At 57.8% G+C, this 25,078-nt stretch overlaps 1 protein-coding gene across 2 annotated transcripts; it reads left to right on the forward strand.

Moving 5' to 3' along the window:
* The first annotated feature begins 1,945 nt into the window (after window positions 1-1,945).
* Window positions 1,946-24,853, forward strand: TTC38 (tetratricopeptide repeat domain 38). 2 transcript variants are annotated; one of them, XM_039236915.1, is made up of 14 exons: window positions 1,946-2,034; window positions 2,983-3,060; window positions 5,355-5,436; window positions 6,596-6,767; window positions 7,944-8,117; window positions 10,661-10,736; window positions 13,456-13,575; window positions 15,419-15,478; window positions 16,571-16,609; window positions 17,831-17,912; window positions 19,871-20,036; window positions 21,208-21,367; window positions 21,571-21,644; window positions 23,734-24,853. In XM_039236915.1, exons 1-14 carry the CDS (start codon window positions 2,002-2,004, stop codon window positions 23,825-23,827), a joined length of 1,410 nt encoding a protein of 469 aa, XP_039092846.1. In that variant the 5' UTR covers window positions 1,946-2,001; the 3' UTR covers window positions 23,828-24,853. The 2 variants fall into 2 exon arrangements, with proteins under 2 accessions (XP_039092846.1, XP_039092852.1); XM_039236921.1 differs by lacking the exon at window positions 2,983-3,060.
* Window positions 24,854-25,078: the final 225 nt, after the last annotated feature.

The following is a 25,078-nucleotide window of genomic DNA, read 5'->3' on the forward strand; positions in this document are numbered from 1 at the left end:
GCCATATTTCGTTCTTTCTCATTGCCATGTGCTATTCCATTATATAGATAAACCACATCTTCTTGATCCATTCATCAGTAGATGGACACTTAGGCTTTTTCCACGATGTGGCTATTGTTGAAAGTGCTGCTATGAACATTGGGGTACATGTGCCCCTATGCATCAGCACTCCTGTGTCCCTTGGGTAAACTCCTAGCAGTGCTATTCCTGGGTTATAGGGGAGTTCTATTGTTAATTTTTTTGAGGAACCTCCATATGGTTTTCCAGAGGGGCTGCACCAGTTTACATACCCAGCAACAGTGTCGGAGGGTGCCCGTTTCTCCACATCCTCGCCAGCATCTATTGTCTCCTGATTTGTTCCTTTTAGCCACTCTGACCTGTGTGAGGTGGTATCTCAGTGTGGTTTTGATTTGTATTTCCCTGATGATGAGTGACACTGAGCATCGTTTCATGTGTCTGTTGGCCACCTGGATGTCCTCTTTGTAGAGGTATCTATTCTTGTCTTCTGCCTATTTCTTCACTGGATTATTTGTTTTTTGTGTGTGTAGATTTTGGATACTAGCCCTTTATTGCTTTGTCATTTGTACCTATCTTTTCCCATTCCATTGGTTACCTATTCGTACAAGCCTTCTTATGCCTATGTCCATATGACATACCTTTTTTCATTCACTACATTGGCTTTATGTCTTTATATTTAAAGTGGCCTTTTGAAGGCAACATTTAATAGACTTTTATTTTCTTATCCACTCTTGCAGCATTCTCTCTCTGAGTGCACCCCACACCAAGAAAAGGCCATAAGAAGGCAGCCATCTGCAAACTAGAGAGATGGCCCTTACTAAGGACCCAAATGCCTGCACCCTGACCTTGGACTTTTGGCTCCAGAGCTGCCAGGAATAAGTGTTTACCGCTCAAGGCCCCACTCTAAGGTGTTTTCTTTTGAAAGCCTTTGCTGACTAAGACCTCAGAAAACATCAGGGCTGAAAACTCAAGACTGGGCCATCAGAGGTCATGTTGGGGGAGGAGGCACAAATGGAGAAGGCAGACTCTGGACTTCTCAGTATTCAGAGATCTGGCCAACAAGGTGACAGAGAAGCAGAGGTAGTGGGGCCGGAAGCCATAGGAAGGGGGCGAGGGCAGGGGAGGTGGTTCAATGAAGGGGGCTGTGTCAGACCAAATGAGGATGAGGAAGGCGGCGGGTTTGGAACCGGGAGGCCGTCAGTGTCCCACACCAGTGCGGGGTCAGTGGTTCAGAGAACCACGGTAAGCTCTAGACAAGTTTTGCCCGCACCGCAGAGCAGAGAAGACAAAGATATAGGAAAAATAGGAAAGGGCACTGGTATGCCCACATGCCAGCCCAGTAGACAGAAGGACCCCAGGGCAGTCAAGGCCTCCGCGTGCCCCGCAAGACAGAAACCTCAGCACCACCAGGGCACCCATCCCTCCGCCAGGCACTGTTTTGCTTGCTAGTAAACGTCACCTAAGGGGGGTCACATAGCACATTCTCTACTAACGACTATGGTCGGGTGCACAGTTTGCTTCGATTCAAAAAACTGACCTCTAGAAACGTGCGCGCGCCAGGATTCCGCGTGGGACCCCAAAGATCTTGAAAGTGACCCTACCTTAGGGGCCCCCTGCCTCCCCAGAGACTCCTCGGTAGCTTCCCCAGCAGGGTCGCCTGCAGGGAGGACTCCCAGGAGGAAGTGGGGGAGGAGTCGGGACGGCGAGCCAATCCCGAGCCGCCCTCCGGCCCTGCCTGGGAGGCAAGTGCGCCCACTGGGGCCTGGCGGGGCCGGAGTCCGGTCGGCGCGGAACCCCTCGGAGCGCCCCAGGGGCGGGGCGGGACGGGGCGGGGCGGGGCGAGGCCGGCGCAGCGGACCAGTGAGCTCGCGGGGCAGCGCGGAGGCCCCGCCCCGAGGCGTCCGCCCCGCCCCCTCGCCCCAAAGCGGAAGGCGGAGGAGGTGCCGGACCCAGAACCCCGGACCCGTCCACGTTCTCGGCACCATGGCCGCCACCGCCTCGCTGCGCGACTGCCAGGTACGCGGAGGCTGAGGCGGGCCGGGCACCGCGGCCCCGGGAGGGCCTGGCGCCCGGCGGCGGGGACTGGACCGAGCTGCGCAAGACCCGGATCCGCCGGGGAACCGGCCCCAGAAGGACCGGCGTGCGTCCTGGGTGCAGGAAGGGACCAGGGTACCTTCCTGTGGGACCCCGAGACCTACACCGCGTTGGCCCTGGCGCGGCGCAGGGGTGTCTGTTTCGGACCTTCCAGGGCGGCGTGCCCGAGCCTATTTTGCGGATGAGGAAGGTGGAGGAGCTGCCCGCTGTGCTGGGGGAGCAGAGGACCCTTTCGTTCCCTGGGCGGGGTCGCAGGTCTGAGCACCCCTGGCAGGATTCCAAGGGCAGCCCTAACAGTGCGCACTTCTGATAATCTCTGGATCCTTCTGCTGAGCAGACTTGTAGGTCTGAATCATTTGCTAAAGGGGAGAGAGGAGAGGAATTGGTACCGTGCTTGGCAGGTGCCGTGTTTGCCTGCCTGGTGGAAAGTCCACCCTGCCCCGCCCAGCCCTCCGAGGCTCTGCCCCTTGTCTGCCCTCCCAGACCTCCCCTCAGCCAGATCAGGGACTCCCATTTACTGAGTGCTCCCCTGGCCGACCCCTCAGGGTCCCCGCGTGCGTCCTCCAGAGCCCCGTTTGGGGCCAGCGAAGGGTCTGAGGGAGGATGTTGCCAGAAGGCACACCGCCGCTTGGAGACCCCTGGGATTTGCCTCGGGATCTGCCCCCACCCACGCAGGCTCAGCCTCCTCTGCTCCGCACCGGCTGTGAAATCCGAGAGTTCAGGCGAGCCCCACAAGCCTGGCTCTTATGGAAACCCACGCCCACATGACGCGAGGCATGGGAGCTCTTCCGTGCCTGGGTTTGGGGTTCACGTTATGTTTGGAGGACCATGTGGAATGAAGCCCTGATATTCTCTTCTTGCTGCGTGCAGGCGTGGAAAGATGCGGGCCTCCCTCTATCGACAACTAGCAACGAGGCCTGCAGGCTGTTTGATGCTACCTTGACCCAGGTATGCCTGCTGAGCAGGGTGCTGGCCTCCTCTCTAAAGGCCGGTGGGGAGGTTTTTAAAATTACCGAATGCTTTGAATGGATTTCTTTTTCGTTATTAAAAGTCTGGGCCCATCTAACAGCTACATTTACTTATGCCACGCAGTAAACGGTCCTTACACAAGGCTACGACGTAGCTCCGGGGCCTCCTCCAGTGTGGCTTTGCTTCCATTTACGGCCAGACTCACACGTCCTGTGAGGTGTTGTCCAAGGAAAGCCGCGAGATGATGCACGCGATGACGACCACGAGCAAGGGCAGCCCTCGAAGCTTCCTAAGCTTTACGTCTCCATCAGCACTCTTGTTTTATAAACAGTGAAGGGCTTCAGCCCCATTCCTGCCCAATTCTCCTGGCAAACTTGGGTACAGGAAGGTCCGAACTGGGCTCCAAGCATGGTTCATAATGCTCCGAATCCCCACAGCCAACAGCTTGGAAAGTGAGAGGGGGTGTGCTGTTTTCAAGTGCACAATGATTTTCACAATGGGTTACAGTGGAATTCATGTACTCTGGACCCTGGTACCCGGGAACGCGTTAGACATCTTTGGCAACACATGGCATGGATGGGAGGTGGCCCTGGGGTCAGGCAGACGGTAGTGGGATGTTTATGAGGGTGCCGAGCCTCCCCAGGCATCCCTCTGTGGTCTGCTGAGCGTAGATGTGGGGCCCTTCCATTGGCTGGGGGCTCATCATTGAATCTAGCACTCTCAACTATGGCTGTTCTAAGACTCTCCACCATATTACCAGTCATTTCTAACACCAGTGAAGGAGCCTATAGTTTTAGAACTAGGAGGGTCTCCGAGGTAGGGTCCAACTACTTTGTTTGACAGATGGGGAAGCTGAGGCTCAGAGAGCCGAGCTGACTCATGCAGTGAGGTAGAGGAAGAGCAGGTGTGCCTGGGTCTGTATACACTGATGGAAAACTAGAGTCAGTTTTTGTCATGAGCAGGGAGAACACTGCCTATGAACGCCATCCACACACCAGGAGGAGTGAGGAAGCTTCTAGAAACATTAGTACCAGAAGCAAGCAGTGGAACACTCTTAGCTTGGAAAAGGACTCCACTTTGTGCATTTGAGCTCTGGGCCCTTCCTGCACGTTTTGGCCTCGGTGGAGCGCTGGACTTGTTAAAGAGCCCCGTTCCTCAGTGTAGACTGTCCTCCCACACCCCGCCTGTGTGTCTTCTGTCCCCCGTGTCAGGGTCTCTGTGCCATCCTGTGTTAGAGCAAGGGTGTTTTTAGTGTGTGCATCAACTCCCTCACGTCCTATCAGAATACAGTCTGCTAATTCTGTGTGGATGTAGGTCAGACATTTGATATGATACCTGTTTTGTTTATTGTTGAGCGGGGGGGGGGGTAGGGAGGGGCAGAGAGAAGGGACAGAGGATCCGAAGTGGGCCCTGTGCTGACAGCAGGGAGCCCCATGTCTGGCTCAAATCACACACCGTGAGATCATGACCTGCACTGAAGTCGGAATCTCAACTCTTGGGCCACTCAGGCGCCCCTCTGATAGGACGCATTTTAACATCTCATGAATGTGTTATTATAGTTTTAGTATTTGTAGAAAAAATAGGCATTTAAGGAAAGGTTTAGAAGCAGATACAACAAGCTGTCAAAAATGGTAGCGGGATGTGATTAAGTTGGATTTTTGCCTTTTCCTACCTTTATATCATAAATGTTTTACTAAAGGTCTTTTATGTTTTGTGTTGTTTTTAATTTTGTAATGTTTATTTCTGAGACAGAGATAGAGGGCGCATAGGAGAGGAGCTGAGAGAGGGAGACCTAGAACCTGTGGCAGGCTCCAGGCCCCGAATAGTCAGCACAGAGCCTGACGCGGGGCTCGAACTCATGAACCGTGAGATCTTGACCTGAGCTGAAGTTGGACGCTCAACCACCTGAGCCACCCAGTTGCCCCTAATGGTCTTTTTTGAAAGGATTGAATGAAAAGTAGGAAGGTTCTAATTGTGGTTCCCGACTTTGAGGCCCTCCTCTCATGGCTAAAGAAGTCGATGTCTGGGCAGATCACCTGTCGGGAAGAAGTTTCCTTTGGATGTCTCTTTTCTGAAAATGGTGGCCTCTACCAGTCCTAGAAAATGTGCTTTGAGTTATGAGTATCCAGGCTCTTTGCATGATGTCGACTCAGGTGCAGTTCAGGTCATGAAATACTTAACTCTCTAGAGAGAAAATCCAGATTTAGGTGCATACCTTCCTTGACATGAACTAAGGATCCCTGGGGACAGTGTTGTTTTGCCTTCTGTTTCAGTACGTCAAATGGACCAATGACAAAAGTCTTGGTGGCATTGAGGGCTGCCTGTCAAAGCTCAAAGCAGCAGATCCAACCTTTGGTGAGTGATGCTGTCCCCGGGTTGAGGTACCACGTCCCACGGGTCTGACCCCTCTCTGCCTGGGAGACTGGCTGGGATGAGGGGGGCGGGCTGGTGGCAGGTGAGAGCCCCTGGTAGGCTGGCGTCGCAGCCGCCTTCATAGTGTTGCCAGGTGCCATGGAAGGCATATTCCTAATTTTTTCCCCAATTGTTGGTCAGTTCAACAGGGAAGACACTGATCCTATTTCTGGAGGAGGAGAGAGAATGAGAGATGTACCCCAAAGCACCCAGGCGGTAGATGTTGGGTGGCGAGGACCACATAAGGCTTGTTATTTTCCAGACCCGGCCTGGAACACAGCGGGAGGGAGCCCCAGGAGGGGTGGGGTTCCAGGCCCGGGAGAAGGGCTGAGGAGGGCTGGGCAGCAAGCGCTGTCCCTTTCCATGCCACTGCGGCCGGCTCCCGCTGAGGACGGGATGCACAGGATGCGGGACAAAGGAAGCTGAGGCCAGCCTATGGGGGACCAGGAGCGAGGAGGGGGCTGGGGCTCTCTGAGCAGAACCTCGGGCCCCAGGATAGAAGCGGGGGCCACACGGGTGGTCCCAACACCATGGTTGGGTCCTCAGTCTCAGGCCTGGGCCAGTGACTGAGTTCCAAATGCTGGCGGACCCCGTGCATCTGTCAGGCTGGGCCCCAGGAAGCCCAAGGCGGGCCCCGGGGGGGCTGCAGGCCTGCCAGCAAGGTTTCTCCAAGGGCACCCTGCCCTCACCGCACCCCCCCAAGCTCTCCACGCACGAGAGTGGCTGAGACAGACTGTACTCCAGGGACCAGCGCCCTGTGTGGAATATCTCTTGAGCAGCCCCCGAAAGGCCTGGTGTTGGTGGTGGTGACAGTATCAGCCAATGAGGGAAATTGGGGCTGGGGGGTCTTGGGAGCCCACAGGCAGCCCTAACCAGTTCACCCAGTGAAGGTGGGGAAGGATGCTCTGCCCTCTGTGCATGGCGAGGGCCCAGGCCGGGTTCCCTGCCGCTGCGTGCAGAGGGGCACAGAGCCGCCCAGCCGCCTAGCCTGCCCCTCCTGGGACGTGGGGTAGTTGTTTCACACCTGAGGCTGGGCAGGCAGGGCGGGGCTGGGCTGGGCCAGACCCTCTGAATCACCAGCTACTTTCCAACCTTCCGCCAGCGATGGGCCACGCCATCTCGAACGGCCTCGTACTGATCGGCACTGGAAGTTCTGTGAGGCTGGACAGGGAGCTGGACCTGGCCGTGAAGACGATGGTGGAGGTCTCCAAGACGCAGCCGCTGACGCGGCGGGAGCAGCTGCACGTGTCTGCGGTGGAGACCTTTGCCAACGGGTGAGGGCCTCCCCGGCCGTGGCTGGCACCCCGAGACCTCACTGGGCCATGCCCCGGGGCTCCCGCACCGCCTTTGGGAAGAGGCCTGCCTCCCGTGGCCATCTCTGAGTGAAAAATCGTATCCTGCCTGTCTGCTCTGTCTTCTCCTGACTGCAGGGCGAGAAAACAGTGGCTAGGATTTCCCAGTTAGCCTTCAACCAACTTTCTTTCTTTAAGAACATTTTTTTCAATGTTTATTTTTTATTTTTGGGGGGGAGGGGAGGGGCAGAGAGACAGAGGGAGACACAGAATCCGAAGCAGGCTCCGAGCTGTCAGCACAGAGTCCGGCGCGGGGCTCAAACCCGTGAGCTGCAAGATCATGACCTGAGCCGAAGTCAGACACTTAACCGCCTGAGCCATCTAGGCACCCCGACAGCTTCCTTTCTTTACATCAATTGGGTATCCTGTTTGTTACAAAACAGATAGGACCACGTTACAGAAATACCGAAAAGAAGAGCGCAGAAAGCACTCACCATATCCTCTTTGCCCTAACGTAGCCTTGTAAGCATCTGGTCATAGCCTTCTGGGTTGTCTCCCCCCTCAACCCGCCCCTTGTCCCCATGGCTGTCCCCTTGTGTGTCATGATCCCGGAGCCCATCTCTGGGACAGCCCCTTGCTTCCGCTCAGGCAGGGGAGACGCCCCACACAGCTAGGCGACCTGGGCTGATGGTTGATGGGTCCCGAAGCAGTTAACAACAAAGGGAGTGAATCAGTGGCAGGTGTTGGCATGGGGCCGGGGTGGGGCGGTGGCTGCCCCCTCGCAGACTTCCCGCAGCTGGTTCATGGTCTCAGGGAGATTGCCTTTGGCAGCCTGTTAAACCAGTTTTTTTGTTTGTTTGCATTCCAGACTAAAACTTACCACTGGGTTTTCAATTTCCTGAGCCACAACCCAGCATAGAAACTGTTTTGTGTGGGTGTCTATAGAATATGTTCTCTGTGTGTGTCTCTGTTTCTCTTTCTGTGTCTCTCTGTCTCTCTCTATGTATATCTATATATAGATATGTATCTCCTTCCATATACATATGCACCATGTATATAGCTGATCAGTTCAGACTCTGGCAAGAAACGATGCCTTTTGCACACACGTGTGTGAACTCCGTGCTCAGCGCTGCTGAGAAATCTCTCTTTGGCTTTCAGGAACTTTTCCAGAGCCTGTGAACTATGGGAACAGATTCTCTGGGACCACCCAACAGACATGTTAGCCCTAAAATTTTCCCACGATGCCTACTTTTACCTGGGCTACCAGGAACAGATGCGGGACTCCGTGGCTCGGATTTACCCCTTCTGGACACCTGACACCCCCCTTAGCAGGTATGTGCCAACTGGAAACCATGTCATTTCTTTCTTTCTCACTCTCGCTCTCTCTCTCCTCTGCCCCAAAAACACGGCGAGTCTCCTGGCCCTGCCCCGAAAATAGTGAGCCTGCTGTGGCTCTTCTCCTAGTTCTTGAAAGTGAAAAAAATCTCTCTGCTCTCCCCGTGCCCTGTGAACAAGGCAGTAGCAGGTGTATTGGTGGTCAGCCCGGGCTAGTTTTTGCCACAGTAACAAGCATCCTCTAGATCTGATTCTCCAGCGGCTTCACCCCTGTCATGCGGGGGCCCTGGGGCTCTGCACCCCTGCCCTTGTCTCCCTCCCACGTCAGGGTCCCAGGTGATGAAGCAGCTGCTTTCTGGACACACTGGTCCCTGAGAGAGAGAAGAGGGCACCCTTGAGGGACTCACAGCTGCAAGGCTCAGAGAGGAAGGGCTGCCCTGCCACGCCCGAGTTGTTGGCCAGAGCTGGTCACCCAACCACAGGACGCCGAGTGGTGCAGCTCTGCCGTGTGCTGGGGAGGAGAGGGGGGCCTGGAGGACCTGAGTGGCCTTGGGACTGCCACAGAGTCACCGCCGCCGGGTCTTAATCACAGGGAGGTCGTGGAGGTCAGACAGCCCCGTGGACTGGAGAGCTGGCTTCGGCAGGGGTTCTCTGTAGAAACAGAACAGCAGGATATGAATGTCTGTAGCCATATTATTTACACGTTTATATGGCTGTTGGGGGAAGGTTGATTGGTTTTAAGGAATTGGCTAACGCAGGTGCAGGGACTGGCAAATAATCTGAAATCCGCAGGATGGGCCAGCGGTCCGGCGAGTCTGCGTTGTTATCTGGAGGCAAAGTTCCTTCTTCTGAGGACCTCGGTCCTTTCGCTTAAGTCTTCAACTGTTTGGGCGAGGCCCACCCACATTATGGAGGGTAAACTGCTTCACTCGAAGCCTGAGTGAATCACGTCTGAGAGGTACCTTCAGAGAAACGTCTATATAGTATCTGCCCAAACAACTGGGTACAGCCAAGGTGACACATGAGAGTAACCATCACAGAGCCTACCATACCGGGTACCCCATAAGCATTCAATGCATGTTTAAATGTGGAAGGTTAGATGACCCCAATAAATATTTTAAAGCAATATTTAAAATATTTAAATCTTTAAAAGATATAGATATTTAAATACTTAAAAGAAATAAATATTTAAGGGGCGCCTGGGTGGGTCAGTAAGTGAAGCCTCCAACTTCGGCCGAGGTCATGATCTCATGGTTTATGAGCTTGAGCCGCACATCTGGCTCCACGCTCACAGTGCAGAGTCTTCCTGGGATTCTCTCTCTCTCTTTCTCTCTCTGACCCTTCGCCACTTTCTCTCTTACTCTCAACATAAATAAAACTTAAAAAAAAAGAGAAAGAAACTTTTAAGAGACAAGTCTGGAAGCCGGTGTGGCAGAACACTCCTTCTGTGAATCATGAGAGCTAGACTTTGTCACTCTGCATGGTAATAAAGATAACGTCTGAGCCACAAATAGAAACTCTATTGCTCTTTTCTTTTTTCACGGAATCCCGTAAAACTCCAGGAAAGACCGCCTCTCACATGTGACTGCCCTGGCACTCGGTGCCCGTGATCACAGATGAGAAAGGGCAGCGCGCCCTGATTCAGTGAAGTGCCTTCAAGCCCATCCTGGGCTGGGGCTGGGCCAAAAGTCAGCTGGACAGATGGGATCCTGGCCTCTAGGAGCTGGGGGCGGGGGAGGAGCTGTCCAGCGGGCACAGGCCAGGCTGGGCGGGGGTGGGCGCACTGCCGGCCTGTGCTCATGAGTGCCTCCCAAGGGAGGTGTCACCATCCGGACAGGAAGGAGAGGGCCCTTGTCATCCTCAGTGGAGACAGTGCACTGATGTCTTAGGGGGTGGGATGCAAATTGCAGAGGTGCCTGCTGCAGAGACGGGGCTTGGGGGTCGGACGATTGTGCAGACGATGAAGGTCACGGCACTCCCCACCGATCAGAAGCATCCAGTTGGTGGGAAGCCCAGGGTTTAGGGTGGTACCGGGGGGGGGAGCGTGTGTCCGTTTCCTGGGGCTGCTGTCACGAAGGGCCACAAACTGGCAGCCTAAAGCGACAGTTCTTTCTCTCCCAGTTCCAGAGGCCACACATCGGGAATCAAGGCATCACCAGGGCCGCGCTTCCTCCGGAGGCTCTAGGGGAGGCACCTTCCTCGCCTCCCCTTGGCTTCTGGCGGTAGCTGATAATCCTGGGCGTTCCTTGGCCTGTAGCCACATGGCTGCAGTCTCCTCTGTGTTCACACGGGTCCGTCCTTTGTGTCTGTTTGTACGTCCCTGTCCAAGTCTTCCTCTCCTTTCTCTTGTAAGGACTCAGGTCACTGGGTTTAGGGCCCACCCTCATCCCGTAGGACTTCAGCTCAAATGCATCTGCAAACACCCGCATTCCCAATTAGGGTCTGTGTTCAAGCATCATTTTGGGGGACACAGTTCAGCCCATACTGACGCTGGAACAGTCCACTGCTGTCCAAGACTTTTTTTTCTCTCTCTCTTTTAGCTACGTGAAAGGCATCTATTCTTTTGGATTGATGGAAACCAACTTCTATGATAAGGCAGAAAAGCTTGCCAAAGAGGTAAGCGGGCCCTTCCCCAGGGCCTCCCCTCGGGGAGTGGCGTCAGGCAGGCTGAGCACACACACAGCACCCCCACTCAGGTCCCGTTTCCTTAGAAGCCTGGGGGAGGACTCGTATTAACAGCGAAAGCAGCTGGCCCTCCCACAGCCTGCAAACTGCGTCCACGGGCCAAGAAGGTGAACAAGGCCCCGGGGAAGCTGTGTCCACTTTCCCTCCCTCCCGGCACAGGGCCGCTCGGGCTCCCTGAGCTCTCGTCTGCCTCTGTCCAGAGCTCCAGGGAGCTGCGCCATGATCACGAAGGCTGCCTGCAGGTGGGCCCTGACCTGGGCATTGGGGTCTTGCCAGCTAGCCCTTCTTTTGACCTCTGCCTCCCTCCGGGGTGGGGGAACCGTGGTGAAGGGTGCAGAGGAGTGTGGTTTGCCAGGTGCCTCCTGTCGGCCCAGGCCCTTCCTGTCACGCTCGCCTGGTGGGCTGACTCGTACCGAGGCGCATAGTGGACACGCCTCACCGGCGGCCCAGGACCACGCAGGAGGCCGTGGCGGGGGGCCTGGGGCACCAGGTGTCCCCTGTGCCCTTGGAGTCCCTGCCCTCCAGGCCCACCTCACAGGAGTGGAAATAGATCCAGGGGGTGCCGCCCCTCCTGTGCCTGGCTCCAGGCTCCTCATCCCCTCTGCCAGAGGGCAGTCCTCTCCTCGCTGTCCAGATGGGGGGCCCACGGTCAGAGGCCAAGGCCGGGGCCTGCTCACGCTCAGGCAGCTCAGGGAGGGCAGAGCGCGTGCTTTCCCGGGCCACCTGACCTGACTACCGGTCTTTAGCTGCCTGGACCAGGCCCGGCTCCCCAGCATCCCAGCCGGTGCTCCTCCCCACAGACGGCACCCTGGTTGCCCGCAGTACCCCTCCCCTGGAGGCAGCCTGCACCCTCGGGGGGCCCAGGAGGCCGTGAGGCTTCTGAAGCCTGTTCTGGTTATAGAGATGGGGCCCAGGGTGATGGAAGGGTCCGTGCTTCACGGCCGTCTGGGCTCCACACCGTCCGGCGGCTCAGCCACAGGAAGGTGGCCCTGGGCACCTGAGGGCTGTCAAGATGGCCCAGGAAGCTAGAGGGCAGACAAAAGGTGCAGGCTTACGCCCCACCGGGAACAGGATGAGGTGGAATGGGGCTCCCCTTTCTCCTGCTGTACCCGCTCCCGTGGGCGCCATGCTCGGAGCCCAACACCAGTACCCGAGGGATGGTTATGGGGCAGGGCCGTGCTGTGACAGTGACCGCCAGGCCTCTCGGAGAGCGAGGGCAGCTGCACCAGGCCGCTGGAGCCTGGGGAGGCCTCGCGGTGCTGATGGCGGTGATGCGGGGGCCTGAGAGCATCTGCGGAGCAAACCCCAGGGGCTGGAGGAGCGAAGCGCAGGGAGCACAGCCTTCCAGCTCAGGAAGCTTGGAGCCTCGTGATAGGCTGAGGCTCCTGGTGTGTGGGGGTGGGATGGGCCCTAGGGGCCAAGGTTGGGGGCCAGTCGGGGCAGGTCGTGCAGTGCCTCGTGCTCTGTCCCAGGGAGACTTGGGAGGAAGCTGGTCAGGAGCCATCGTAGAGGGTGGGGCCTAATCCTGGCAGCGGTCTGAGCAGCTCCCTGCCCTGAGCTGCACCCCACACGAGAGCAGCACACTTAGGCCGTCCCTTCTCCAGACGCGCCTTCCCGGGCCTGCACAGCTGTGCCCCTGCGGCCCCCCGAAGTGTCCTGGTCCTTCCTACAGGGCTCTGCTCGGGTGCTCATTGTCCCCAAGGACACCTTCTTTCTTACAGCGTCCCCATGTGGACTGGGTGGACCCCTACAAGCAGTGGGCGGGAGCAGAGAGGCGGGACTTACTGGGGTCGGCCTGTCCGCATGGACCTCACAGCAGGTGCCAGGCCGGGGGCTCTGCCTCTGTGAAAGGCGCGGGGCACCGAGGCAGTCAGTGGGGCCGGGGAAAGAGTGACTTGTGCGGGACCTGGGCTCGGGTGGATTGTCCACTGGGTGACCTTGAGCTTCAGCCTACTGCCCTGGGCCTGGCGCTTAGGAGGCGCCGCCGTAAACGTGAGCTGAACACGGGACTAGAAGGAAGCTCCAGGGGCGTAGGAATCATACCCTGTGTCCTGCCTGCGTTGCTGGTCACGGTCAGGCTCGCTGGTCATGTGAGTGGCTGTTGTTATTAATAGCACTCACGTCAGAATGAGCCCAGGCTGCCATACGCGTGGTCATCCACAAGGGGCAGCCACGAGCACTCGGCAGTCTGCAGTCTGCACAGCGTTCACCCACTCCGTCTCTACGGGCAGTCCCGAGGGGAAGGCGGCATTGCTTCTTGCCAGGGAGGTGGGGTGGGGAGGAAGGCCCAGAGAGGCCAGCCGGCATGTTGCAGGTGACTCAGCTGTGTGCAGGAGGCTCCGGGGCCAGGAGGATGAGTCCTGGCTTTGGAAAGACCCAGCTGTGGTCTTGAGCAGATCAGTCTGTCTCCCTGAGCTCAGTTCTTTACCTTTGAAATGGGCGGTGACATCCTCACTGGGGACATCCTGTACATGGTCAGCGGGGCTAGACTTCAGGGTCATTGTTGCCTTGAGGCAGAGCCCAGTGCGCGCACTTGCTCCATCCCCGCACTCCGCCGTCCAGCTCAGACCCCTGGTCTCCGGGTAACCTGGAGACGCAGCTTGACCAACCCTCATGATCTCCAATCAACTTCCACCCCCTCCCCATGCAGGCTTTGTCCATCAACCCAACAGACGCATGGTCGGTGCACACCGTTGCCCACATTCACGAGATGAAGGCAGAAATCCAGGGTGGATTGGAATTTATGCAGCACTCGGAAACCCACTGGAAGGTATGACTATTGGCAATGGGTCATGTGCCTGGAAAGTTCCGCCTGTGCTCTTGAGTTAAGAATTTATGGACAGAAGTCACAGGGCGCAGCTTAGTTCTGGGGGAGCTCGTTTCTGTCAAGCCGCAGTCTCCAGGGAGCCACAGGGCTCGCCGAAACCTGCCAGTGTTTTGCAGGTGATTCTAGAAGAGGTTTTGGGCTGGGGCATTTGGTGTAAAGGAACGATCAGGAAATTACCTAGGACAGAAGAGCCTGGCATGGGTGAGAACTGTCAGCAGCCTGAGCTGCATTTTCTGTCACCACCAGCTAGCTGGCTCAGCACGGAGCCCATGGAGTGGGCTCGGGGAGCACGCATTGTAGCGGGGAGCAGAGGAGCCGATGGTGTGCACTCGACTCCCCCAGGCAGATACGGATAGTGCTTGTGAGAGTGCTGAGTCTGGGGGAGGGACAGCCGCATGGCCGTATCCTCCGGGCTGAGGGCCAGGGGCTTGCCCAGACAGAACCACAGGAGGCCAGGGAAGGCCTGGGCCAGGACCTTCCAGCACATTCCATTCACATCCCTCCCCCAGACGCTGTGGTTTTACTGGGTGTTGGAGGGCTGGCTGGACCCTAGGGCAATAAAGTGATCCCTGTGAGCCTTGGTTTCCTCATCTGTATATCTGCTGTTGTAACAACTGTGAAGCCCTTGGTCCCAAATGAGTTCTTATTGGTTTTGGTTCTAGACAGCCAGCCCAGGCTAAGGTTTGCATCTGTCCCCTGCTGTGGTTCCTGGCAGCCTCTGGCCCGGGCAGGCCAGTCTTGCAGTAGATGGTGAGGCCTGGGCCTCCCTTTCCCACTCCTCCTGCCCCAGACTGGAGCTCAGTCAAGATCCTACCCTGGGGACTCCACAGAGAGTCTGTCCCAGACTTCTCTGTCCTCAAAAGGCCTGATGAAGTGGAGTGAGTAGCTTCCCAGCAGACCACGAACCACACCATGACCGGGGCACTCTCAGGGATGTGGAAACCCAGAGGAGGCCTCCAACCCCACAGGACTTGAGGGTGAAGTGGTCAGGGAAGGCTTCCTGGAGGAGGCAACCCCTCAACTGGGTATTGAAGGATGGATAGGAGTTTTCCAGGTGATGGATGTGGAGATGAAGGGTATTCCAGTCAGACTGAGCAAAGACACCGAGACCTGCAGGGGCCGGTGAGGAAGAGGGGACACCGGCTGCCAGGGTGTCGTCAAGCACAGGTGCAAGGTGGACGTGGGCTACGTTCCTCTTTCCAGGAGCTGGAAGTTGGTGTCCAGGCAGAGGACAAAGTGTTTGCAGTAGCCTCCCGGAAGGAAGGGCTAGTGCTCGCGATGGGGCCGACAGACTGCCGGTAGCAGCCGCCCAGATGCCAGCCGCACCCCCCCTCTTGTTTGCCGGCGTCACCAGTACCTGCGGGGAGTCCAGCCCTGGGCTCAGGGATCCTCACGGGCTTCGGACACCCCGGGAGCCTTGGCACCTGTTTGTGGATTCATCACTCGTTTTCTCGAGGCTTGAGGAGAGGGGTAGCCTCTGTGCCGGCCCTGTTCCTCCTACCTTAGCTGCCGGGCTCCCTGGGTCTCCGACTCCGTGGTGGCCATCCCTCAGATATGACAGGGACGTCGGGGCACGGAGCCGCACAGGCCGCCTCGGCATGGGCGCCGGGGGGATGCGTCCCGCCCTCGCGCTTGAGGGACCATCCTGCATTGTCACAAAACCACAGCCGGCACTTTTTCCCCACAGGCCATCAGATTTTTCTAATTCTCTTATTCCACCCCCCCCCCCCCCCCCCCCCCCCCCCCCCCCCCCCCCCCCCCCCCCCCCCCCCCCCCCCCCCCCCAGGACGCTGATATGCTTGCTTGTCATAATTATTGGCACTGGGCTCTGTATCTGATTGAGAAGGTAAGATGGTTAGCTGTCTTATACTATAAAGATGTCCAGAGAAATAAATATGTTTCTACATTTTGCTATGTCCCCGGGATAATAGTTTGGGTTTGCACGTTTAAATGATGCCCAGGAGTAACAGAGCATTAACGTTTTCAGATAGCTTTCAGGCTTAAACTGCGTCAGGTGTTTTTCACTGTGCGGACGCAGAAGTCATGTGCACTGTGTGTAATTGGTGGAGACGGTTTGGACCAAGTGTCCTCTGCTGCTGGCATGAGCCACTAAGCCCCCACCCCTCAGACTGCACCTGGATGAGCCATGGGAACTTCCAAAGGCTTTGTCCCAGTGAGAGCGGGGATGTGGGGAACGCCCTTGACCCCAGTGATTCCGCCCCTCGGTCCCGTTTGTACGGGAGCTTCTTACGATGGTGCTTATCAGAAAATCTAGAAAAAGTCCAAAGGAAAATGCTCAGAAGTTGAGGGGCCAGCGGTGACACGGTGACATTGTGATACAGTGTCTGGAAGTGAGCAGCGGCCCCCACTGAGTGTACAGCAAGGAAAATAGAGAAAAAAGAGAAAAAAAAAAAAGACTAGAAGAAATAACGTGAGAAAGCTCGTAAGATTTGGACAAGGGCAGTGGACAATAAATAATGCTTCGACAGAAAATGTCCCCTTAGTGGCAGAGGGACCAAGAGTCCGGAGCAGAAGTGGTTCAGGTTGTTCACCCTAAGACCCTCCGGCGACACTGCCCATCCCCCGTGGAACGTCCTGGGGGTGGGGGGCGGGGATTGACTTTTCGGCTCATTTCTCAGTTTTACATTTCACCTTTGCTACATGTTTTTGTATTTTTTTTTAAAGTTTACTTATTTATTTTGAGAGAAAAAGAGAGAGAGGGTGTGCACACAACGGGAGAGGGGCAGAAAGAGAGGGAAAGAAAGAATCCCAAGCAGGCTTCGCACTGTCAGCACAGAGCCCAGCGTGGGGCTCGAACTCACAAACTGTGAGATCCTGACCTGAGCCAAGATCAAGAGTTGGACACTTAACCGACTGAGCCCCCCCAGGCGCCCCTCACCTTTGCTGCATGTTGATCACAGGACCTTGGTTTCTCCAGGGCGAATACGAGGCTGCGCTGACCATTTACGATAAGCACGTAAGTCTGCCTTGGCACCCACTTCGGTTGTTGGCAAAAATTTGCCTTTTAGTCTCTAGCGGGTATTTGAGGTCAGTGTCATCTCAGCCAAAAACAACAGCTGAAGCAAGAACTCACTTCTCGTGTAAAGCCTCCCGGGGTGAATTCTTGCCCCACGCGGTGGCATAACCGGGGTGGAGTGAAGGCACTCGGGCTCTGTGCGCCGTGGGCACTGGTAGAATGACGCCTCGAAATTGCTCCTTTCTGGAATCATGCACTTTTCCCTAGTCATTTTAGATTGCTTTTCTTTGGTAGGATCAGCGATCTGCTCGTGGGAACTTTTGTTACTGTCGCAAAATATATACAAAAGTTGCATTGGGATCTTTTTGTTTTTTTACACTTCTTTATTCTTGAGGGACAGAGAGAGACACAGCACAAGTAGGGGAGAGACAAGAGAGAGAAGGAGATACAGAATCCGAAGCAGGCTCCAGGCTGTCAGCACAGAGCCCGACGTGGGGCTTGAACCCACAGACTGTGAGATCATGACCTGAGCGGAAGTCAGGTGCTCAACTGACCGAGCCACCCAGGCGCCCCGCATTGGGATCATTTTTGAGCATATGGTTTGGTGGCCCTGGGTTCATTCACTGTCACCACGGCCTATCTCTGGAACTCTTTGGTTTTCTCCGACTGCAGCTCCGTGCCCACTGAACACTAACCCCTGCTCGCCCTCCTCCAGACCCTACGTATGCCTCTAAGAGAAAACAAGCCTAATGTGCAGCTCCTGAGACCCCCCTCTCCCCCGTGCAGACTTCATAGCAGATCAGGGTTGCAGAAATGCTTGGTGCCTGGGGCTCTGAACCCAAGGAAACCATTTAGTAAAGTTTCGGTTGAGTTTTATCGGGAGTGTGTAGTGAGAAATGAAGGCTGACTACTGGACAGCCACGAGGGACAGGCCGGCTGAACACGGACCCGGGAACGGGCGACCTGGCCTCCCACCAGCATGGCCTGAGACCGGGGACGGGAGGTGCCAGGTGCCAAGGCCCGGCCTGTGCTGGAGGCTACGGTCCTTTCTTTGGGTCTCGCGTTCGGATCGGCCACACGCCTGGGCAAGGGGATGGTCCTGGTAGTTGAGGCAGAGGGGGCGGCGGCGGGCGCTCCTGTTGGCCGAGAGCTGGCTCCGTGCTGGCCCGCACGCGGCCGTCCCTGCGGCCCCTCACGTGCCCGGCTGCCTGTGTCTTCCAGGTCCTCCCCAGCTTGAAGGCCAGCGGGGCGATGCTGGATGTGGTGGACAGCTGCTCCATGCTGTACCGGCTGCAGATGGAAGGTAGCCCGGTCTGCGCACTCCGCTCGCGCCCCGCTGCCCTCTCCCCTCCCACAGGCCTAGAGGAAGGGGACCTGGGCCCAGAGCCGGGCAGGCGCTCCTGATCCAGGCCCCGCCGCAGGCGCCAGCGGCTTGCCCATCTGTGGCCCTGGGTGCTGGCTCTGCAGGTGCCTCCAGCCCTCCCGCGGCCGCACACCGCACCTGGGGGGCACAGGCAGCACCTGGCCGCCTGTCCCTGGTGCTGCCTCCTGTCCTAGAACAAGAGAGGTGACGGTTTCTCAACTCCCGGGGATTTCAGAGAGTGAGGTTTCTCAACGTCACCCCACACTCTGCAGGTAGCCTGGTGCCAGACGCTACTCCCTGCTCCCTCAGGCCCAGCCCGGATCCACTCTAGGCCCCGGGTCAGCAAGACAATGTGGGGATGAGGCCTGGGCAGGGCAAGCTTTTTCTGGAGGGTTCCAGGAAGGCTTCCTGGAGGAGGTGAAATGTGAGGCCCGGAAGGGTGTGTAGGGTTTTGCCAGGCGGGGATGGGAAGGGTGTTAGGTGCAGGGAGCAGTCCATCCACTGCCCCCAGGACACGGATACCAGCACCTGCTACAGGATGAGTGACCGGAGAGCAGGGTCTGTGTGGTCCGGGCTGAGAGGCGGGCAGCTGGGGCTGAGCTCGGGTGGGCGGAGGCCAGAGGCCGGGGGTCAGAGCGGAGGCTGCTACCGCGTATTCTAGGCCAGCTCACGATGGTCAGATGGCAAAATGGATAGCTGGGCTGTCGAGGGGCCTGGAAAAAAGTGGAATTCTGTTGACCCGGAGACCCTGTGAGCCCTTCGCCTGCAGCGGGAGGGCCTTGAAGCCACCTGGAACTCTCTGGGGACCCTGAAGCCTCTCAACACTGGGGGGAGGCTCAGAAGGACAGAGGCTGGGAGGCAGAGTCCTGGGCCAGGGGCACGCGGAGGGAAGAGAAAGTACATGCCCCCCCACCCCCACCCCGCTAGAGTGGAGACTCAAGAGACGTGTCTGACTTGACGGGCTGAGAGACAAAGGTCAAGTGCAACATCTCCACTTTGGGAGGTGCCCCGAGAGGCAGGAAGCAGCTAGTAACTTCCAGGAATCGGGAGGTGGTCCTGGGGAGCGGAGAAGTACGGGCTGTCCAGAGTTGAGAAAGCCAGACACAGAGGTGGGAAGATTATTTATTAACTGAGAGGATTTTTATCGAACACCTTTTACCTCTCAGGTGTCATACCAACGGTAATCACAGGAAGAATTTTATTTTACTTCTGTATTCTTAAATAGTTTTATTTTTGAGCGAGAGAAAGAGTGCAAGCAGGGGAGGGACACAGAGAGAGGGAGAGAGAGGATCTGAAGCAGGCTCTGTGCCGACGGCAGTAACCCTGATGCAGGGCTGAGACTCACAAACCGTGAGATCATGGCATGAGCCAAAGTCGGATGCTTAACTGACTGAGCCACCCAGGTCCCCCCACCCCTCAGGAAGAGTTTTAAAAACAGTTTGGGGGGTTGTCAAAGGGTCCAGAAACTTCATTTACTACCCTTCAATAGATTACTTTGCTTTCTACCTTAGGCGTCTATTGCTTTTATAATTAAACAAAGTTAGGGGTGTCTGGGTGGCTCAGTCGGTTAGGTGTCCGATCATGATCTCCCAGTTCTTGAATCTGAGCTCTGTGTCGGGCTCTGTGCAGACAGCTGAGAGCCTGGAGCCTGCTTGGAATTCTGTCTCCCTCTCTCTCCGTCCCTCCTCTGCTTGCAGTCTGTCTGTCTGTCTCTCTCTCAAAAGTAAATAAACATGTAAAAAATAATTAAAGTTAACATAAACCGGGCCCAAGGTATGAGGCCGTTTGCCAGCCCTGCTCACCTGCCTGGCCTCTGGGGGGTGTGGGGGTCCAGGGGCCCCTGCGCAGGACGTGCTCCTACGAACGCCAGGCCTGGGGTTTCTTCCCCGTGTCCTCAGGGGTGTCCGTGGGTGAGCGGTGGCAGGATGTCCTGCCGGTGACCCAGAAGCACAGCCGTGACCACATCCTGCTGTTCAACGACGCGCACTTCCTGATGGCATCCCTGGGCGCTCGGGACCCCCTGACCACGCAGGAGCTTCTGACCACCCTGCAGGACGCCAGCGAGTAGGCACCAGAGACTGGGCCCTGCTGCGGGGGCAACGGGGTGCTGGGGGCGTGCCCGCCGGGGGCGCTGTGGGTGGGGGTCCACTGGTGAGATGCTGCGGGGGGTGCTGCCATCCGTGCACCCCGCAGGTGTGGCTCCCAGGTGATGTATCTCACGGGGTACATTTGTTCCTCCAATCGATGGGGGGTCATCCCCCAGCTGGGGTGACAGCGTCCATGTCATGGGTGTGTGCCGCGGGGAACACGGTGAGGCCCTGGAACCAGAAAGACCTGCCGCTTCCAGCATCTGAGATCCTGGACACAGTGCTTCGCTGCTCTGAGCCTCAGTTTCCTCATCTGCAACTGGGGGACAGTGTCTGCTGAGGCAGGCTGGTGGGAGAGTGAGGGGCAGGACATGGTGACACACCTCGGTGGAGGTCCGAGGGAGTCCAGGGAGGGCAGGGTCCTCTGCGGTGTGGGCCGCCAGGGATGTAGCTGAGTCCCCCATGTAGGGCTGGAGCTGGGGGAGGTGTGGCCACTGGTGGCCTGGCCTGGGGGCCACACCCAAGCTGGCCACCACCATGGCCACTGCCCTGGCCTCCTCCCAGAGCCGTGCTGCGGGAACCGTGGGCTTTGGCCAGGGAGGCAGCTTCAGGAGAGGTGCCCGCTGTTAGCGGTCTTTTCACCACAAGGAAGGCCTGGGGAGCCCACCAAGCACTTGAGTATTTGATTCTGGCTTTTCAGACAGGTTTGGAGCTGGCTGCTGTCTCCATGGCTGCAGGCCCGTGACCCAGACCAGCGGCCACCTGAGGGCCAGCAGGGAGACAGGCTGTGACAGCCACCTCCCTGGCCTCGGGGCCAGCTCCAGTACCAGGCCTCTAGCTGCATTGTCTGCAAGCTTCCTGACAGCCCCCAGCGGTTGGCACTGTCCCCACACTTCACAGATGAGCAAGTTGAGGGACCTGCCTGCAGCCAGGTGGCTCGTGAACGGCAGAGTTCGACCCAGGGTTGAGAGAACCTTCTGGTTTCCCCTTCCCGGCCGCTTCCCCTCTGTCGGCTCACCCGACCCAAGCGCCTGCCATGTGTCAGGCACGGAGCTGGGGACGCCCGAGGCAGGCACGGAGGCATCTGTGCTGTGACGGACAGTGCAAGGTGCCCTCCGGGTGACCGAGGGCATCTGCTCGGCCGGCAGGTCCCCTGGGGAGAACTGCCAGCACCTCCTGGCCCGTGACGTGGGGCTGCCTCTGTGCCAGGCCCTGGTGGAGGCCGAGAACGGGAACCCAGACCGTGTGGTGGAGCTGCTGCTGCCCATCCGCTACCGGATTGTCCAGATCGGAGGCAGCAACGCCCAGGTGAGCCTCCGGCCTGCGGCCTTCCCGGCAGCCCGGCTCCAGCAGTGTCTCAGGGTGGGTGCCCCTGGTGTGGGGGTGTGCTTCCCTTTCACACCCCCCCCCGGGAGTTTGTCCCCGAGAACAGCCATGCCAGCGGTGGGGATTGGGGCTCCCACCCCTCATCCCGCCTTACGGGAGCATAACCTGCCCAAGTGACCTTTCAGAGAGACGTCTTCAACCAGTTACTGATCCACGCAGCCTTGAACTGCACTTCCGGCGTCCACAAGAACGTGGCGCGGTGAGTTCCCCCGCTCGCATCCATCCTGGGCTTGGGGGTGTTTCTGAGCATCACTGCCTCTCTCGCACGGGGGTCTCCAGCTTGCTCTGAGGCTCCCACCTCCCGAGGTTGTGAGGACAGGAGGCTGCGGAAGGGGCTGGGGGCGTGGTTTTCCCTGTTAGCATGCTCAGCTTGACCAGACGGGGTCCACCCCACCCCCAGGGCGGCCCTCCCCAGCTCACTCCTCGTTCTAGCATGCTGAACTGCAAGTTACCCAACATGTCCTGCTCTTTCAGGGTCCCGGGCCTTTGCACATGCCCATCCTTTGCTGGGGATGCTCTTTCTTTCTCACGGGGCTGATGTGCTGGACTCCAGGAGGTGGGGGGGCAGGCAGACCCAAGGCCTGGTGGGGGGTGCTTATTTCTCACGTGGGAACTAACACTGTCAACTATCTCTCCCTCTCACACACACACACACACACACACACACACACACACACACAAACACGGCGGGGCACATTGCTCTGAAGGCTGTGGTGGAGTCAGAGCTGGTTGGGAGTCAGGGGGAGAGAGGATGCCCTGAAGAGAGAGGATGCCCTGAAGAAGACAGTTGAAGGGAGGCCAGAAACCAGCGGGTTTGACCACACCCACGGTCTGGTTGAGAGGAAGGGCTGGGGGGTTAGGGATGTTGGGGTGGGGGTGCCCCCAGAAGAGAGCTCTGCAAAGCAGCTCTCGCCAGCAGCCTTGGAGCTCCCACACCCTGACTTGCCCTGCATGGGGCGGCCGAGTTCCACGCTGCTTCCTGCACCAAACCTTATACCCCTGGGGTGAGACGTGACCTCTTTTCATGGGTCCCCTGCGCCCCCCCCCACTTGGCACAGGAATGGGCAAGGGAGGGAGGAGCTGTAGGGTGTCCAGGGGGTCGGTGTCCTGGGTGGCCCCTGGCGGAGCTGTGGGGGACAGGTGGAAAAGCCCCAGGGTCTAAGCGCAGGGGGCGCATGCTGGGGGTCCCAGCTGTCCCCACAGCATTCCCAGACGGAGCAGTGCAGGGGTTCTCGGTGCTGATGCAACAGGTGTGCCCACTCTGGACTCGGTTAAAACTCTGACGCATCTTTGGACACATGCCATCCACCCCTTCATGGCCATACGCAAAAGCCACACCCCACCCCTTCCTTTAGTGGCCAGATCCCTCTGAGAGCTCCAGGTCCCGGTGTGGGTGCAGGCTGGCAGGGAAGGGGAGGCTCTTCAGGCAGGAGGGCTGAGGGCTGGAGCAGGTGCAGGGTGGGTGGAGGGCGCCCGCTGGGCCGGGCAGAGGGTGCTGCGTGGCAGGGGGTCTGCCCGCGGGCGTGCCGGGGTGGGGGGGGACTGGGCTGCAGAGGCAGCCGGGAGCCCGTGTGGACTGCCGAGGGGCACCTCCTGCAGCCAGGGTGACAGGAAGCTCATGCCCTTCCCCTCCGAGGTGGAGATCCTGGGCCCCTGCAATGCTGTCCTCACCCCGAGTGCCAGGCCTAGCCCCTTACCCTCTCCCCCCCCAGAATCACTCTTGTCAATTGTTTGAGGTCTTTCCCTTAAACGAGACTTGCTTTGTTCACACTTGAGGTTTTCTGTAGCCACTGGCCATCCCAGCAGCCCTCGTGCGTGGCTTCCCCTTGACCCCTAGAGCCCAATTCTACCCTCTTGGCTGGTGGGAGGATGGGCCCTGGCTTCCGGAGGCAGATGGAGCCACAGTTATGTGCTCACCCAGTTATGTGTGTCTTGGGGACAGTGTTAAAATGTTCTCCAGAAGCTGGACGTCCTGGTTTCACATTGGAGTCCCTACCTTCTCATCCTTGAACCGCAACCCCCCCCCCCCCCCCCCCCCCCCCCCCCCCCCCCCCCCCCCCCCCCCCCCCCCCCCCGTGCACTGCCTTGGCCCTGGTCCCCCTACCAAGGTCAGGCCTCCTACTGCTGGGCTGTCCCTTCTGTCCCCTCTCCAGTAGCCCAGGAAGGGGAGTAACTTGCTCTCTGCTCATCTTAGCCCCAGCCACCTGTCCTGCCTTGGGGTCTGGGAACCATCAGGTCCCACATTCTTCTAGAAGGTTCCACCACAGACCCCGTCCCTGTCTCCACAGGAGCCTTCTGATGGAGCGTGATGCCTTGAAGCCGAACTCACCCCTGACCCAGCGGCTCATCCGAAAGGCCGCGGCCGTCCACCTCCTGCAGTGAGCTGGGACTGGCCCCCTGGCTTCTAGGGTTAGAAGCGGCTAGAGCCTATTAGGTGGTTCTGTTCAGTAATTTTGCAGCTTTAAGCCAAAAGCCCTGTAACCAGCAGTGTTACAGGAAGCGGGGATACAAATCAACTTTAAACATGATTCAGGATCTTCTCAACCTTGTTAAGGGCCGAGGTGCAGTTTCAAGCAGTTAGAACCAACGTGGCCAGTTTTGTTACCACTTGCCTGGCACTCCCACATCTGGAGTTCAAGGGCTGGAAGGCGGGGTTGGCTGGAGGCCGGCTCAGCTCAGGGAGGACAGACTTCCACACAGTCCCCCGGGACGCCCTCCCCCAGGCTGCCCGTGGGATAAACCCTCACGTTGTCTTCCTCATCATAATTCTAGATATGTTGTCCCAGCTTTTGGCGGAGGGCACCCACGAGGGGGGGAAGTGACTTGCTGGGGGTCACAGCCCGTGGAGGCCCGGTGGAGATCTGCCTTGGGTATGGGGGTCCCCCAGCTGTTGCACCCCCACCCCCCGCCTCAAAGAAGCACAAGCAAGTGGAGGCCCCTCTGCTGTCTCTGGAGAGGTCTGCGAGCTTCCCAGGGGGCTTGGTGGTGCCCATAGAGGGGCCTCGGGTATGTGGTTTCCTTTGCCAACTAGGACTTTAATCATGCGAACACGCATGCACTGAGTTGACACGCTTTCTGGGGTGCGTGGATGGAGCTCAGGGTTGCCCTGTTGTGGCAAAAACCACAAAGCACTGTGCGGCCTGTAGCTTTACCACAATCTGAGCCACTTTTATAAATGCTGCCTCGGTCTGTCTCCCCCCTTTTCGTAACCTGGCCCCTAAATCAGGGATTTCACTGGAATGTGCCCATGAGGGGCGATCCTGGCCCCTAAATGTTTCTCAGGTTCCTTCAGCGCGTGCCGGCATTAGGTAGGGACTGAGGTGGGAGGCAGGTCTCCTGGGAGACAGTGGAGGCCTCCAAATCGATTGGACAAATTTCTGAGATTCAAATAAATTACGTAATCAGTTCCTTTGGCTGTGACTGTTGCTGGTAGCACCTTTCTGCGTCTCCCGTGTGTCAGGCCTGGCCTGGGTCCTGGGGAGGCAGGCTTCTCCTTGTACTTGAGGTGTGGGCGGGGCAGGGAGTCAAGAAAATGGGTAATCACAATAGCATTTTGAGAGGGGTGCTGTCTCTACTTGGGAGGTAGAGACACATCCCATAGGGGACCCTGCCCTCCCAGCCTGAGCTGTTCCC

The sequence above is a fragment of the Hyaena hyaena genome, unplaced genomic scaffold (genome assembly GCF_003009895.1).
Source record: "Hyaena hyaena isolate Hyena2069 unplaced genomic scaffold, ASM300989v1 scaffold_4, whole genome shotgun sequence".
Classification (NCBI taxonomy): Eukaryota; Metazoa; Chordata; class Mammalia; order Carnivora; family Hyaenidae; genus Hyaena; species Hyaena hyaena.